The sequence below is a fragment of the Oryctolagus cuniculus genome, chromosome 8 (genome assembly GCF_051225735.1).
Source record: "Oryctolagus cuniculus isolate XC-2025 breed Fujian yellow rabbit chromosome 8, ASM5122573v1, whole genome shotgun sequence".
Lineage (NCBI taxonomy): Eukaryota > Metazoa > Chordata > Mammalia > Lagomorpha > Leporidae > Oryctolagus > Oryctolagus cuniculus.
The window spans coordinates 52,429,862-52,448,023 of record NC_142874.1 but is presented as its reverse complement, the minus strand read 5'-3'; the positions used below and the strand labels follow the sequence as shown (position 1 = coordinate 52,448,023).

Genomic DNA, 18,162 nt, shown 5'->3' with positions numbered 1-18,162 from the left:
TGGAATTTGGGATACCACAACAATGCAGGGAATTTAAGAGGCTTTAGATGAAATTACAAAGATAATTGGGAGTTTTATAAGAAATTTGAAGCAGTGAGATAACACAAAGAGAGTGACTGTAAGATGAGAGCAATGAAGAGGATTTGCTTTAACTAAATGAATTAATGAGTGATTTAGATCATGCTTAATTGGAAGATTTGATTTAATATGTTTTGTCAGACAAAAAGTATTCCTGCTGGATATATCCTTACGGTATCTTGCTTAATATCTAGATAAATGTTAACTTTCCCTTTTAAGAGTAATTCATCGCCGGAGCCGCAGCTCACTAGGCTAATCCTCCACCTTGCGGCACCGGTAGCCGGGGTTCTAGTCCTGGTTGGGGTGCCGGATTCTGCCCCTGTTGCCCCTCTTCCAGGTCAGATGTCTGCTGTGGCCAGGGAGTGCAGTGGAGGATGGCCCAAGTGCTTGGGCCGACCAGGAGAAGCACCTGGCTCCTGCCTTCGGATCAGCACAGTGCGCCGGCCGCAGCGGCCATTAAAGGGTGAACCAACGGCAAAGGAAGACCTTTCTCTCTGTCTCTCTCTCTCACTGTCCACTCTGCCTGTCAAAAAAGAAAAGAGTAATTCATTATATATTTTTAATAATAACTTTTTGAATTGAACAACTGGGAAGTCTAATAATTTAGTTATCTGAGTTATTGAAATTAATCACAGTGAATACTTGTGTTCAGGGGATGTGGCACATTGAACTTTGTGGAGGAGGTCAACAAATGCATACTATATTTAAGCTATATTTAAATGACAGTATGAATAAAAGTTTGTACTTCAAATATTTTTATTTTAAATATTTTAAATTAAATGTAGTCAAATGAGAGAAAGTTCGATTTTCACTTTCTTTACCAGCTTTGAATTAGAAAAAAATAGAATTTTGTTATTTACAAAATTTTCAAATGATGTTTCAGTTAATAGTCATTTATTTCATCAGACTGAAGACATTTATTTAAGGTCTGCACAAAGAGTTATTGCTGTGTAAGTTAGACTAACAGGCAGCGGTTATATGAATTCAAGTATTTGGTTATATCTGCTTTTTCATATACATCGCTCTGGAATTTGTCAATTCAGGGACATAATGTAGCAAAGTGTTTGGGTTTTGTAATTAGACAAACTAGGTCTGAAATTTTGGCTGTAATGTTTTTTGCTGTGGGGTTTCAGTAGCTTGCCCTAATGCTGTTAACCTTACCCTACAGTAGTATTGTGAGAATTAATTGTGATCCAGCATATATTAAGTAAGTAATAAAGCATCCATTAAAAAGTAGGTGCCGGGAAGGCATTTGGCCTAACAGTTAAGACATCAGTTAAAATGACTACATCCCACATTGGAGTTTTAATACCTGGCTCCAACTCTTGACTCCACTTTCCTGCTAATGCACATTGTTCACTCAAGTGATTGAGTTTTAGCTACCCATGTGGGAGAATTGATTGAGTTTCCAGCTCCTGATTTCAGTCTGTCAGTCCCAGATGTTGCAGGCATTTGGGAAGCGAATCAGTGGATGAAAGTTCACTTTCTATCTGTCTGTCCATCTTCTCCAAAAAATAAAGTCAGTGCTAAATGAATACTAATTCCCTCCCTTTCTTTCCCCCATGCTGTCTGCCTGTTTTAATGGATCATCCCTCACCCTCGCTGTTTTCTAGGAGGCATTCTGGATGGATGGCTGCTGGAAACCCATCGTCATAGCCAGCTCTTCTTCAGTTCTTAAGGATTTACCCTGGCATTGAGTAATGAGAATTTCGGTAGGAAAACATAAATGAAATCAGCATACAGATTTTTCTTAACAAATCACTTGAAATTTAGATATTTCATAATAAGTTATATGATTATTCTCTAATGATATTGGGATGTCACACATATCTGTTCACATAAGGTTTATTCCTATTTTGAAGAAAAATAAAATAGGTTTTTAAGAGCTCTATTAATAATCTTGCTACATGCTTCATGCCATTGTGAATGCATTATTCCACTTATCTAACTCTATTTTGTTTGTTAAATGTCTATCTACTGTGTAAATTATGTAGTCTTTGAGGGCAAGGCCTGGTATTATTCATATCTTCAGTGTAGACTAAATGAAGCAAAGACTCTTGGTGTGCAAAGTGGTAATTAACACTACTTTTTGAAACTATTAAAGATTTGACAAACCACAAGAAGAAGATAAAAGTATTGAAACTCTGGAAAATGTTGAAATAAATAACTTTTCCAAATTACCAAGAAAATTATATAATGTCTGTCAGGAAGGAAAAGAACATATTTAATTGATTCCATTTTATCCAATTTTTCTCTAGGTGATGTTAACATATAATTAATTTTATACAGTCACATGAAATTAACATAGAAATACTGCTTCCATGTTAGCAATGTATGTTATTATACTTATGTTAGCCTGTTAAAAAAGGAGAGAAGGATGAATGAGAAGTCAAAGAATAAGAAAAAAATTGAGTGGTCATATTGATGTATATATACAGTTCACTTATATGTAACCTTGTTAAGTTGTTAACATTGACATTCATCTGAAGAAATATCTGTTAATGAATTTAGAACATAAGAGACAGACTTGGAGGTAAGGGAGAAAAAGCAGAAAAACAAAGATAAATTTTAAGTTTCATCATTTCTACTAATGATCATTAATTGTAAAATTGTGATAAAAGCACATTTTGCATATAAAAAAGAATAAGACATTGTTTTAAACTTAAGCTTTCTGCTAAAAATATTATCATCTTGTCTATAATTCTGTTTTTCAGAAACCGTATCTGAGAAGTACTTCCATCCAGTGCTACCTGTGTTTACTCCTAAACAGTCATTTTTTAGCTGAGGCTGGCATTCATGTCTTCATTTTTGGGTAATGTTTTGTTTTCTTAAAAAGATTTATTTATTTATTTGAAAGGCAGAGTGAAGGAGAGAGAGGGAGAGACTTTCCTAATTGCTACAACAGTCAAGGTAGTGCCTGGCCAGAACCAGGAGCCAGGAGTTGGGAACTCCATCTGTTTCTCCCACATGGGTGGCAAGGACCCACATACTCGAACCATCAAATGAAGCTTCCCAGGCACATCAGCAGGAGCTGTATTGGAAGCAGAGTTGCCAGCACTCCATCCAACACTCTGATATGGGATGCCAGCATCTACTGAGCCACAATGCCAGCCCCTAATTTTACCATAAGTATCATTAGATTAATGGCCATATGATTGCCTTTGAATATCTTCCCCATTAAAGTGGTTTATCTTCAGTTTTCTCATATTTATTAGTACTCAGTATTCAGGATGTTATAGAAGGAAGATTATATGGATTTGGGAGGCTTGGTGAACACCTTGATGAGAATTTCTATTTCTTGCCATATTCCCAAAGAGTAGTGTGTCCCTCAAATAATACAGGCCTCTTGATACCTGGCTAATCTTGGAAATACCTCACTTACTGATACCTCACATGCTGTTCACAGCAGTGGGTATTAAGGATTCACTGTGTTACTTTTCTAATCTGTTCCTGGCACTGACTCTTCCTATTGCCTGACTGCTATTTTGGTTCCATATAAAAGGTTTTTTCCTTTATTTAGATTTTTTGCTTTTTCTTCTAATAAAGATCCATATTTTCCTGTGCCTATTAACTTTTTCCTTTCTCTTAGATTCAACTACTATTATGCAGTCAGTTGGCCTAAAGCATACACACTATTGTTCTGTACTGTGACTGCTGTTTCATTTTCACTGTACTGATACCTTACTTAGGCTATAAGAAAACAGAGTTGTACAACTAAATTTTCCTCATAAGAAAGAGTAGCGTCGGCTGTCATGCTTCTTTACAAGACACATCAGGGGCTGGTGCTGTGGTGTAGCAGGTAAACCACCCCCTGCAGTGCCAGCATCCCAAATGGGCGCTGGTTCAAGTCCCAGCTGCTCCACTTCCAATTTAGCTCTCTGCTAATGGCCTAGGAAAGCACTAGAAGATGGCCCAAGTCCTTGGGCCCCTGCACCCATGTGGGAGACCCGGAAGAAGCTCCTGGATCCTGGCTTTGTATCAGCACAGCTCCAGCTGTTGAGGTCAATTGGGGAGTGAACCAGGGGATGGACCTCTCTCTCTCTCTCTCTCTATCTCCTTCTCTCTCTGTGTAACTCTATCAAATAAATAAATAAATCTTTTCTTTTCTTTTAAAAAGACCCTTCAGAGAGTGACTGTATTTCCTGAAGCTCCAGGAATCATTCCATAATCATTTGATTGCTGTTAGTGCCTTTTTCTGGATATCAAATTGAAATTTTTACCGAAGTGAATAAATATATGATTATTTAGCCCAGATTGGGCTAAAGCCTACAATATTTGTGAAGAAACCTGCTGCAAGCATAGTAGTAGCATGAGCATATGAAAGGGGCTAAATTGACACACTGTAAAGAACACTTACTGTTGAAATCATTACATGAAAATGATTATTGCTTATTTTAAGAACTTTATCTATTTGTTAGACCTAAAACTTTCTAAAGAACCTCTACTTAAATAAATTTAATGTTTCAGTTAGAAACATTTATTTGGGCACTAAACACACATCTGGTACTGTTTTTCTCCCTTTGTGATAAATTGATCAAGGTTATTTATGAATTATGACTGCAATTAGGCTCCTAGCTAATTGGTCAAGACTTGAGTTACACCTAAAGTGTCAAGGTTGTATTATATTTTTGATATTTATATTTCTCTACAGCTGTTGAATACAGAGAAAAAGGGCAACACTGGTCCTTTCAATAGTCCAAATAAAACAACTCTTGATTGCTCCTTCAATTATAAGCACTAGTGTGCTCATTCCAAATGCTTTTCTGTGTGCTTTCCTTTCCAGCTGTATCAGTGCAGGTCTTCCTAAAACAGAAGCCAACTGGCATGATGTCATTAGTGATCTGAAAAGAATTGAAGATCTTATAAAAGTGAGTACTCATTTGTCCATAAAATTGCTGGCATAATTTCTATGATGTATGTTTCTCCTTGTGTTTTCTGTCACTTTTAATGAGATCTCATTGACCCAATATTTTTGTGGAAAGGTATGAGCTCTCTGAAGCCCCAAAATCTTTTGCTTACATTTTCAAGCTGTAATTATGTATAAAGCAATACATAGTCTAGCCTGAAGGGTCTCTATAGGTCAGACACTCCTTGGCCTAGCTAAAGAAACTAGGGAGGTTGGTGGCACCTGCATGGGAAATGGCTTCATCCAGGCAAGTGCTCACTCAGCTGTGGACTAGAGGTCCTCTTCTGCAACCTGGCAGAACCAGTGGGCAAGAGAAAGAGAGAGACTAGGATCCTCACTCAAAATCATGATCTGGAGAATTATATTTTAGCCCTGGTGGCCAGAGTCTCCCATCATCTCCCTGGAGAAATCAGATGGCCTAGGCTGGAAAAGTACCTCTTTTCACAGTAGCTGAAACCAAAATGTGAGAGCCTGAAGCTTACCAAACTAGCACCCAAGAGGTGCTGAAGACTAAACTGCCACTATCGTTGCAGTATACCTAAGCAAGTCAGAACTTGCATGTGAAATCTAATTGAAATGGATTTAGGTTGGACCATAATCTAACAACACAGCCACAATGCCACGATACAATTGAAAATCAGTCATGATGCCAAAAAGCAGGAAAGTTATGGCTTGAATGAGAAAAGGCAATCAACAGAATCCAAAATCAAGATGGGTCATATGATGGAATTATCCAACGTGGATTTGAAAAGCAGTTATTATAAAAAAATTCAAAAAGCAATTACAAATGCCTGTGAAACAAATAAAAAGAGAGAAATCCTTAGCAGAGAATTAGAAAATATAAAAGGAACCAAATGGAAATTAAATAACTGAAAAATACATAACTAAAATATAAAACATTCAAAACAAGTGCTAATTAGCAAAGTAACTATTATAAGGGAAAGTCAACTATATTGAAGATAGAATACTATGTAGAAAACTGTCCCAAAAAGGCTTGGAGATCTTGAGGACAGTCATAAAAGATCCAGCAGCTGTATTTTCAGCATCACAGAAGAAGAAGAGAGAGTATATCGAGTAACAGCCAGAGATGGGCAGAGTTGATCACGGAACGTAAATCAGCTAAACTATCTACAAGAAACTCACATCAAGTACAATGGCATAGGTCAGCGGAAACTAAAGGAATAGAAAAGGATATACTATGCAGTGAATACTGCCCTCCCCGAGCAGCCGGCCCTGTATTGCCTTCAACATGTGAGCTTATTTGTCTGTGCAGTCACAGTTAATGAGGTGACAATGAGGTCATCCTAGAATGGGGTGGGCCTTAAATCCAATAACTAGAGCTTTTATAAGAAACAGAAAAGACCCAACGAAACCCACTGGGTGGAATGTTGTATAAAGATAGAGGTGGAATGATGCAGCTACAGGCTCAGGAAGGCCAAGGATTGCCAAGGTTCACCAGCAGCTTGGGAAAGACGCGGGAGGATTTTTCCCTAGAGCCTTCAGAATCAGCATGGCCCAGCCAGCACCTTGATTTTGTTCATCTCCAGAAACACGAGTGAGCAAAATTCTGTTGGTGTAAACCACTCACTTACTTTGTGGTATTTTGTGTATATCAGCTCTAGGAAACTAATACACTTGCACACATTAATTTAAAACAAAAGAGGCTATATTTATATTAGATAAATTAAACTAAAAAGCAAATAAAATTTCCTGAGGCTGGAGAAACATTACATAATAATAGCAGATATCTCCAAGAGAAAAATATACTATCTTAAATACATATATATACACACATATATATATGTATACATATATGTATATATACTTGAGATATTATATATAATGCATCATATATAAATTTATTATTTATTATATATTATATTAATATATTATACTATAATATGTTATATATTATTATATGTTGTGTATTATATATGATATATTGTATATTATATATACTATAATATATTATATATAATATCTTAAGTATATATATATGCACCAAACAATAGTCTCTAAATTCATGAAGCACAAAGTAACATAACTGAAGGGACAAAATAGAAAAACTCATAATTAGAGCCAAGGACTTCATTGTTTCCTTCTCTGTAACTAATAGGACTATCATACAGAAAATCAGAAAGAATATAGACAAACACAGAACAACCAACCCACATGACATAATCTAATACATGAAACACTCCTCTCGACAATAGAATATGCTTTTCTAAAAAAGGTTTTTATTATTTATTTGAGAGGTAGAGTTACAGTCAGAGAGAGGGAGAGACAGAGAGAGAGGTCTTCCATCTGCTGGTTTACTCGCCCAATGGCCACAACGGCCAGAGCTGGGCTGATCTGAAGCCAGGAGCCTCTTCTGGGTCTCCCACGTTGGTGCAGGGGCCCAAGCACTTGGCCATTTTCCACTACTTTCTCAGGACATAAGCAGAGAGCTGGATTCAAAGAGGAGCAACTGGGACACAAACTGGCACCCACATGGGATGCTGGGGCTTAGCCTACTATGCCACAGTGCTGGCCCCAGAATTTTTTTTTTTTTTATTTATTTTTTTTTTTTAGCATCCATGGAGCATTTATCAGGACTGAACATATTCTGGCCTGGGAAATAAAATAGGAAAAGTATGAGAATTTGAATCATACATACAGAATATATTCTTAGGCCACAGTGGAATCAAAGTAGAAGTCATTAGCACAAATACAATAGGAACATCTCTGAAAACTTGAGGATTACATAGTCTAATTCTAAATAATCAAAGGGTCAAAGAGCAAGTCATAATGAATATTGAAAATGGATAAACTGCCTGAAAATGAAATACAGAGCAAGAAGACATGTGGGATGCTGCTTAAGCAATATTGAGAGGAAAACATTAAAAACCAAGTAACTACACTCAAAAAGAACAAAGATATCAAGTCAAGGAACTTTGTTACCATCTCACGAAACTAGAAAAATTGCAAACCCAACACAACCAGTAGGAATGCATGAATTAAAATTAAATAAACAAATAAATTAAGAATTTCAGGAAGGGGCCAGCGCTGTGGAGCAGCGGGTTAAAGCTCTGGCCTGGAATGCCGGCATCCCATATGGGCACCGGTTCTAGTCCCAGCAGCTCCTCTTCCAATCCCGCTCTCTGCTATGGCATAGGAAATCAGTAGCAGTAGCATGGGCCCCTGCACCCTTGTGGGAGACCCAGAAGAAGCTCCTGGCTCCTGGCCTCAGATCAGCACAGCTCCCGCCATTGAAACCATCTGGGGAGTGAACCAGCGGGTGGAAGACCTCTCTCTCTGTCTCTACCTCTCTCTGTAACTCTGTCTTTCAAATAAATAAAATAAATCTTAAAAAAAAAAAAAAGAAATTCAGGAAAACAAAGAAAAGCACAATGAAAGATAATGTTGGTTATATAGAATGATCAATAAAATTGTGAGTGGCCGGCGCCATGGTGCACTAGGTTAATCTTCCACCTGTGGCGCTGGCATCCCATATGGGAGCCAGGTTCCAGTCCCAGTTGCTCCTCTTCCAGTTCAGGTCTCTGCTGTGGCCCTGGAGGGCAGTGGAGGATGGCCCAAGTGCTTGGGCCCTTACACCCGCATGGGAAACCAAAAGAAGCCCCTGGCTCCTGGCTTCAGATCGGCACAGCTCCAGCTATAGTGGCCATTTGGGGAGTGAACCAACAGAAGGAAGACCTTTTTCTCTGTCTCTCTCTCTCACTGTCTATAACTCTACCTGTAAAATAAATTAAAAATAAATACATAAAATAAAATTGCTAGACTTTTAGTAAGACTGGCAAAGATAAAAAGATTGAAGATGCAAATTACCAATATCAGGATAATAAGAAAAAATTAATGCACAATGGTACCCTTACAAATATGACAACTTAGAGGAAATGGACCAATTCTTTAAAAGCTGCAAACTATGATAACATAACCAAGATGAAGTTGGTAATCCAGCCTCCCTTATAACCACTTAAAGACATTGAATTTATCATACAAAAGCCCTCAAAAAAAAATCTTCAGACCTACATGATGTCATTGTATCTTTTCCCCAAATATTCAAAGAAAAATTCACAATTTTACAGTATTTTATAGAAAATAGAAGAGAAAGAAGCACTTTTCTACCGAATTGAGGAGGCCAGTATTACTCCGGTGCTAAAGCAGATACATTACCAAATAGAAAATTACAGTTAACTCTAATGAACTTCAAAATAAAATTCCTTGATAAAATATCAGCAAATCAAATAACAAAGTGGCATATGAAAAAGATTATAAATGGTGAGCAAGCGCAATGTATTCCAAGTATGCAAAGTCTTGTTCAGTATTTGAAAATCAATATAGGCTATCACATTATCAGGCTAAGTCATAAAATCACCTGTTAATGGTCTCTATTTTGTTCCTATCTCCAATTTCAAATGTTGAAATTCTTATTGCTGGCACCTCAGAATGTGTTTTGAGATGCGTTCTAAAAAGAGAGAATTAAGGGGCCAGCTCTAGGGCATAGCTGGTAAAGCCGCTGCCTGCAGCACAGGCATCCCATATGGGTGCTGGTTCAAGTCATGACTGTGCCACTTCCAATCTAGCTCTTTGCTGTGGCCTGGGAAAGCAGTAGAAGATTAACCAAGTCCTTAGGCCCCTGCACCTACATGGGAGACTTGAAAGAAGCTCCTGGCTCCTGGATTCAGTAGGTGCAGATCCAGCAGTTGCAGTCATCTAGGGCATGAACCAGCAAGATGGAAGACCTCTCTCTGCCTCTGCCTGTCTGTAACTCTGCCTTTCAAATAAATGAATAAATCTTTTTTTAAAAAAAAAAAAAAAGAATGAATAAAGTCAAAATGAGGTCACTGGGTTAGGTCCTAAACCCATCTGTCTGGTATTCTTCAAAAAAGGTAAGAGGAGGATACAGATACACAGAGTGAAGACACCAAGAGAAAGCGGTCAATATTAGCCAAGCAAGGAGGTCTCAGAGGAAACCAGCCTTATACACCTTGATGTCAGACTTCTGGTCTTCAGACTATGACAAAATAGATTTGCGTTTTTTAAACCAACCAGTCTGTGATACTTTGTCATGGTATCCCTGTATCACCCATTCAAGTTAAAATTTCTCAGCAAAGTAGAGACAAGGAGAACCTCCTCAATTTGAGAACAGAAAACCTAGCAACAACCCTACAACTGCTGTACTTTAGTGGTGAGTGAAAGACGGGATGCTTTCCCCTAGCAACAGAAGAAAAGCATACATGTAGGCTTTCCTCATTTTCATTCAACATAGCAGAAAAAATAAATAAATAGCATGCAGATTGGAAAGGAAAGAGATAAATCTCCTCAACAAGCTTTCTAATTTTTTTGTTTGTTTGTTTTGAAGAGTACCAAATCTGAGTGTATTTTATTTAGATGCAGATTAAAATAACATTGACATCTCTTCAGGCACCAGTAAGAATGTCCAAAATAAAAAAGAATTGCTGATAATGTCAAATAAATGTAATTAGACTAGTGATAATTCTGGAAAGACTGTGAAGGAATTGAATCATTCATTCCTGCTAAGAATATAAAATGGCACAGCCACTCCATAGTCTGACGGCTTCCTGTAAAAGATGTGCATTTTCCATCTGATCTAACAGTTAGACATATTCTTGGATATTTACCCCACAGAAATGAAACTGTGCATTCACAGATAAGCATTCCCATAAGTATTCATAGAGCTTTGTTCATTTGCTCCAGACCACAAATGAGCACTGTGTGCTTCAGTAGGTGAATAGCTATTGTTAGGCTGGATGGATCTAAAGAGAATTATATTGTGTGAAAAAGCCAGTCTCCACTCTAGTACGCCCATACAGTGGAAAATCATTCAGTGATGAAAAATAAAAGGGCTATCAAGCCATGAAAAGAATTGGAAAAAACTTGAAAGTATATTAGTAAGTGAAGGAAGCCAATCTGAAAAGACTTCATACTGTATGATCCCACATACATGAAATTTTGGAAAATGGAAAACTATAGAGAAAGTTTTAAACATCAATGGTTGCCAAGGGTTGGGGGAAAGGCAGTGAAACTGTTCTATATGATGCTGTAATAGTGAATGCATGTCACTATACGTTTGTCAAGACACAGAGAAATTGAGACATAAAAAAATGAACCCTAATAGACTGTAGACTTAATAATGTAGCAATATTGACTCACCAGTTGTAACAAACGTACTACACTAATTCAAGACCTTAAAAATAGGGAAAACTGGATTAGGGTAACAGAGCATATGAGAGTGCTATAATTTCAGTTCATTTTCTGTAAATCCACAACCTCTCAAAAAAAAAAAAGAATATTTTAAAGCTAAATATCCTGTATGGTTCTTTTTATATCACACGAATGGAACGACAAAATCATAGACATGGAGAACAGAGAAGGGTTAGCTGGAGATCAGCAGGATAAAGTGGTGGTGGGAAGATGAGATGAGATGAGAGGGTGGAGGGTTTGCCTGTACAAAAAGAGCAGGAGGAGCCTCATCACGATAGAACCGTTTTGAGTGAGTGATGAAACTGCACAGACATGTGCACACACATACCCACTATAGTATGTATGTCAGTTTTCTGGCTATACTATGACACCGTGGTTATGCAAGGTATTGCATTGGGGGAAACCTGATGAAAGGTACACAGAATCTCTGTATTTTCTCTTACACTTGATATGAATATAAACTTATCTCCAGAAATTTAATTTAAAAAGCTGAAGTTATTTTCAGGATATTGTCTTCATATTATCTAAAACGAGGCATGGATTTTCACGTTGTTGAATTCTGTTTCCTTTCAGTCCATCCATATTGATGCTACTTTATATACTGAGAGTGATGCTCATGTGAGTACAGTATTTTATTCAAAATTGCTTTACTTTCCAGTTTTCAAAAGTCTAAGAAGTGCATTTTCACTACTTAATTAAAATGTGTGTTTTAGAATTAAATTGTTATATTAAATTCATTTATTTGATAGAAAGAGACAGAGAAAATGTCCCATTCACCGGTTTATTCTACAAATACCCATAATGACTTAGACTGAGTTAGGCATGGCTGAGAGACAGTAATTCAATTCAGGTCAACATGTTCATTACAGGGACTCAACCACTTCAGCCATCACTTGCTGCCTCCAGGGGAAGGAATTGGCAGGAAGTTGGAACCAGCAGTGGAGGGAATCACTTGCTGCCTCCAAGGGTTCACATTAGCAGGAAGCTGGAACCAGGGATAGAGGGAACTTGTACCCAGGCACTCTGATATGGGACGCAGACATGCTAAGTGGCAGCCTAACTGCTAGGCCAAATGTTTGCCCCCACGTGCGGGTTTTAATCTAACTTATAATGTGCTCTTATATGATGAATGAAATTTATAAGTGATTGTTGAGGTTGTTTGACTTGAGGAAAAAACTTCATAAATGCTTTTTTATAATGATGCCAAATCAAAATATAAAAAAGCCTTTTCTATGAATGTCAGACAAAATATATTATGTGTTCTTGTGATGTAGTTGCGTCTTGATGCAATCAGATGCACGAATCAGATTGAGTGATTCAACTTAAAAGTATCCAGCATCTCAGTTATTTCCAGTGTTGCAGTATGTCAGCAAGTCTAATTGTATTTTCTACAAGTTGCTTAAAGGCATCTGTGTTCCTCCTTTTCTGGGATTCCCTACTTTTGTCAGGAAAGAGTTTTGACTAAATATTCTCTAGGTGAGAAAAGAAATATAATCTATAAACCTGATCAGAATTCAAAAATGACCTTGAACTTACATCGTAAATATATTTACATTGCCTAAAGCAAACATGATTGCAGTCATGATCTTAATCATTTTTCTCTGGATTGTTACTAAAACCAAGAAAACAAACTATGTTGTGTGCGTTCAACACAATATTCTGTCTCAGTTAGAATTTCTCTGAAATAGAAAGCATTGTCCCCACTCAAACTTTCTAAGCATTGGAAAGAAGCCACATCCAAACACTGGAAAAAAGCAGTATCTCTCGACCACTAGGGTACTGCTGCTGCACTCCTCTGGCCTAAGCATCTTTTCTATTTTCATTTGTTTTTCAAAGCAGAAAGCAGTCAGCTAACCACCAACACTTAACATTCTGAGATTTTTTGGTTTTGCCAGATAATCTTGTAGCTCATGGGTTGTAGAAAGAACCCAAATTTGAAATTCAGATTTGAATACTGACTCAGCCACTTCCTCCTGAGTTACCTTGGAAGTAAATCAATATTTCTGAACCTCGGTTTTGTTTTTGCTAATATGGTGACAATATTTGCTTTTCAATCCTAAGCAGCTACTATTGGGGGTAAAGGACATTGCTAGTCCCAGGCACATAGATTTGCTCCTGTATTTATTCCTTCATTCAGTGATCATGTGGATTGCTTGCAGGGTCCCGAGCACTGTGCAAGCCATTGTGAACACAGAGTCACTGGAATCATGATCAAATCTCCACATGTTCATTAAATATTTCCTTTCTTTGAAATTTAGGATTTAAATAAAGTAACTAATGTGGGAAAGGTATTTTTGTGGTAATCTTTCTGATACATTCAGCTATGGATAGGTACTATATCTGCTTTGATTTTTCTAATAAATTTCTTGGAATCACTTATGCCTCTGAAAATTTGGAACTTGCAGGTATAGGATGATTACAATTAAAATGATAATATATAGTCTGATTTTTAAACATTCTTACAATTGACTGTATTGATATTTTGAGAGTCTAGGGGTCCAATATTACTCTTTCCATAGGAGAAATGTGCTCCTCTTTCTACTCTTTCTAGGTTCTCTAGTTTTATGTTCTTTCTCCTGCACAATAGTGATATTCTTTGTAATTATTTTATTGGTTTGTTTCGATTTTTATTTCTAAGCCAAAAGAAAAAATTAAACTGAATGCTCATAAAATTTGAAGAGCATTATGTATGTTTATAAAATCCTTGACTTCAGGCGCCAGCGCTGTGGCTTAATGCCCTGGGCTGAAGCACTGGCATCCCATATGGGCACCAGTTCTAGTCCTGGCTGCTCCTCTTCTGATCTGGCTCTCTGCTGTGGCCTGGGATAGCAGTGGAGGATGGCTCAAGTGCTTGGGTCCCTGCACCTGCGTGGGAGACCCGGAGGAAGCTCCTGGCTCCTGGCTTAGGATCGGCACAGCTCCGGCCGTTGTGGTCATCTGGGGAGTGAACCAACGGATGGAGGACCACTCTCACTCTCTGCCTTTCCTCTCTCTGTGTAACTCTGACTTTCAAATAAATAAATAAATCTTTTAAAAAAGTCCTTGACTGAAAAAATTCAAAATTGCATGAATGTAAAATTGAATAATGAGAAAATATTTTTTTCAAAATGGTTCTCTGTAACTTTTATTTTTAGCCCAATTGCAAAGTCACAGCGATGAAGTGCTTTCTCCTGGAGTTACGAGTTATTTCTCATGAGTCCAGAAACATGGACATTAATGAAACAGTACAAAACCTTATCATCCTAGCAAATACCAGTTTATCTTCTAAAGGGGTGAGTTATCTAGAAGTTACACAGAGCCACATCCGATGCTTTTGGCTTCATTGTGGGAAGTTATTAATGGACAAGCAGATCCTCCTAAAGGGCACTTGGGTGACAGCGTTCAAATCCAGTGGAGTGACATCTGAAAGTGACAACATTGTAGGCATGCACACCATCCAGAATTACTCATGTGCTTATTTGGTAAACAAACATTTGCTGAATAATGTTAGACAGTGTGTATTGATGCCAGGTCCTAGTGGTAAGCCAAACAGGTTATTCACCTCTAGGTGTTTATCCTCAGGTGCACCTGACAGACAGTAGTCTACTGACATAATCAAGTATAGTAGTAGCTCACATTTATTGAGTTACTATGGTGGACCAGACACTATTCTTCAAGCTATAACTGGGCGGCAGTTCACTTAATCCTCACAATACATATGTGAAGTAGTTATCCTTATCTCTGTATGAGGTTTGAAGAAATTGGAGCACTGGGCTTAGATGAAACACAGTCGAATGGGCAGCCATGATTCTTTCCCAGGAAGTTTCACTCTGGAGTCAGTCCTCTTTTTCCTGGAAATGCAAATTTTTAAAAAGAATAATGAAAGTATTAATATTTAAATATAATTTTGCATATCTTAGGTAATATGGGCAGTGGAATGTTCCAGAACATTGCTGGCAACTCTCATGGTAGCTGTGGGATGAACACACAAATGCCCTGATGTACAAAGAATGATGGCTTTCATGGCAAATCACTAGTGTCCAAAGCGATAGGAGTTTTATATTGCGGAGGTGATAATAAAATTAGTTCATTTAATAAATCCTGGTGCTCAAGACACAGGATGAAAAAAAAATCACAATCCCTGCTCACAATTAACCAATAAGCAAATGAATAATTATACAGTTATTTATTAAGTCCAGTGACAAAAAAGAAGGCAGATAAGGAGGGACAGAAGTCCTAGTTTAGAGACAGTTTAACTAATAAGCTGAAATTTGACCAGGGTGTGAAGGACTGAGCCTCAAGGGTACCAACAGAAGTGTGTTCTGGCAGAGGCAACTGAACATTCAAAGACCCTGAGCTAGTGTGTCTGGGATGCCAGGATGCTGTAGTGTCTCAGTGATGTCACTTCTTACAGTTGCAATCCCTCCCCGACTTTAGCATTCCCTGTGTTCTTCCCTGCATGTCTACCATCTGACATATTATACATTTTGCTTAGTGAGTATTGGCTGTTTTTCCTACTAGAATAACAGCTTCAAAAGGGCAAATGTTTCTTTCTTTTTTTTTTTTTTTTCCAGCATGGAATCCCAATTCCCGGAACAATGCCTTGTATAGACTAAACACTCAATATACTTATGAAATGGAGTTATTGCTAACAAACTCTTGTGATAGGTAATCTCCATCTCACCCAGGGAGAGTGAGCCATGGAGCAGACAACTTATGGCAGTATTAGTGTTGAAGCTTGGTGTTCATCTCTCTGGTCACCCTCATCTTGACAGTGTGGCCTGCATACTGGAGTGAGTGGCAGGCCAGCAAGGCCGAGATGTGGAGAGTTTCCACTGATTATGTCGACTGGAATGAGTCACTTCATATCTCTGCCTTCCTGTTTGACATGATTATTTTCAGGATCAAATAGGACAGCACTATATGAAATATGACCGTGCTGAGCATTGACTATGTGCTTGATAAACACTGGTGAATCTGAATTCCAAAAGCTTAATGGATTTAAAATCTAATTTGGAATTTTGCTGGCACAGCCCCCATGGTTCAGATGATCTCTAAAAAGTTTATTCATGACTGCTGCATTTGAAACATTCTCATTATTCATGAGACTGTGTTTGAATTACAGCAATTTGTGATATTCACCTAAATGGCCCCACTGAGCCAAAATGTCCAGATGATTACCATGTGCTGGGTCCCATGCTGAGTGCTAGGCAAACAAAAATGCATGGTCTTGCCCTCCTGGAAGAGAGCTTAGAAAACAGTGGTATATGAAGTATACCATAATACATAGTATATGAGATACTGTGAGAAATGTCTGAACAAAGATTCTGGGACCTGGAGAAGGCATATGGAACCTAAGGCTGGGGAGCTCAGGGGTCCAGGGTAGCTTTCCTAAAGGAGACAACACCTGAACAAACTGTGTGAGTAGCAGCAGCTACATTAGCAAGGCAGAGGGGCATCTAATGGTATGATGTGTGCATGGGAGTGGAAGGCGGGGATCACTCTGTGATTTTGTCCCCCACAGTAGAGGTGGTGGTGAAAGCTTAAAGAAATAGGTCAGGAAAGAACCTGTGTGCTAAGGGGGTGGGTGCATGAGGTGGGTGTTGAACTTAATGCCTAATGCTAGGGGTAGATGGTAAGACACCACTGAAAGGCTTTAAACTGGAAGTTCATAGCTTGGTAGACACAGCTTTTTTTTTTTTCAATAACCTTTATCTACTATAGAAAGAAAATGCCCATATCAAATCTACTAGTTCTCTGTTGTCATAGTTCTTCCTAATGTACATTAATTGGCCAAAGTTTTTATGTCTCCAGAACCAGAAAGTTCAAATGATGTGATATCCCTAGGAAAGAAGTGCATTAGGCATGCCCAGCTAATTCTTTCTTTTTGTTCAGCAGAATGTAACGGAATCTGGTTGCAAAGAATGTGAGGAACTGGAGGAAAAAAATATTACTGAATTTTTGCAGAGTTTTATACATATTGTACAAATGTTCATCAATTCTCCTTGACTGCCGTGGATCCTGTGCAGTGTTTCCATTATTAACAAACTCCTTCCTGCTGCTTGGAGGCAACAAGACACTGCATTTCAAATGTGCTGCCAGAACACGTTTTTCCTGCAAGCAGATGAGAAGGGGTTGGATCAAATGAAATCCTAGAAATAAAGGTACAAAAATGAATAACATAGTGACTACAGACTTTGTACAGACATATTTTGCTAGCTTGTTTTTAATTTATTGAGATTGTATATATGTGTAGCATGATGAAAAATGTTGAATAAATTTGTGTATATATTTTATCATTTGCAATTGCGTTGGTATTTTACCTCTTATGGAAACATAGGGAGCAGTCACTGAAGGGGAGAGTCAAATCATGTAACAGATGGTAGGACTGGGTACCAGTACCACAGGTCCACACCCATGCTGGGATGCTCCTGCCAGAGGGGAACCACTGACAAGTATGCCTCTCTGACTTCTCCACTGGATGTAGTAATGAGGAAAAATTGGCTACCAACAAGGAAAACAGGAAACATGTGTGAACCCTGGGCTTTACTCTGTAACGTAATTATTGGTACATAAAACTCCTGTCATGAAAGAAAGAAATTGCAATACAGGGCATGCAATGGACAATACTGAATCACAGGTGGTGGTGGTGGTAACTTTTGGTGATAGGAAGGATGATATACAGAAAACTAATATCAATATTTTATTTCATGCTTTCCCAAGTACAGATATTTTATTTTCATATTTTTGTCATGTTTTAGGATAAACCTGATGATTTTTTGAGTCAACATTATCTAACAGAAATTGCTTGTTCTTTTCTGTGTATAATTTTCATAATCATTTATAAATCTTCTATACAGTACTGTCTAAAATTAGCAAGATCTCTAGCTTTTCTGTTGGTAGAGAGTCGGGAAAATGAAAAATTTTTAATTCTAAGTTTTCCATTTCGAGTCTTAAACAAAGGTTAGTCTAAC

General features: G+C 37.9%; 1 protein-coding gene across 16 annotated transcripts in view; it reads left to right on the top strand.

Annotated features, from left to right (window-relative positions):
* Positions 1 to 17,484, top strand: part of IL15 (interleukin 15) — a 95,087-nt gene extending 77,603 nt beyond the window's left edge. For 8 of the 16 annotated variants that reach the window (XM_070079477.2, XM_089301686.1, XM_089301688.1 and 5 more), the window contains 6 exons: positions 1,692 to 1,790; positions 2,793 to 2,890; positions 4,862 to 4,946; positions 11,783 to 11,827; positions 14,344 to 14,481; positions 17,087 to 17,484. In XM_070079477.2, coding sequence (XP_069935578.1) covers positions 1,779 to 1,790; positions 2,793 to 2,890; positions 4,862 to 4,946; positions 11,783 to 11,827; positions 14,344 to 14,481; positions 17,087 to 17,197 — 489 coding nt within the window. In that variant the 5' untranslated portion in view covers positions 1,692 to 1,778 and the 3' untranslated portion in view covers positions 17,198 to 17,484. 16 annotated transcript variants of the gene reach the window in all.
* The last annotated feature ends 678 nt before the right edge of the window (positions 17,485 to 18,162 follow it).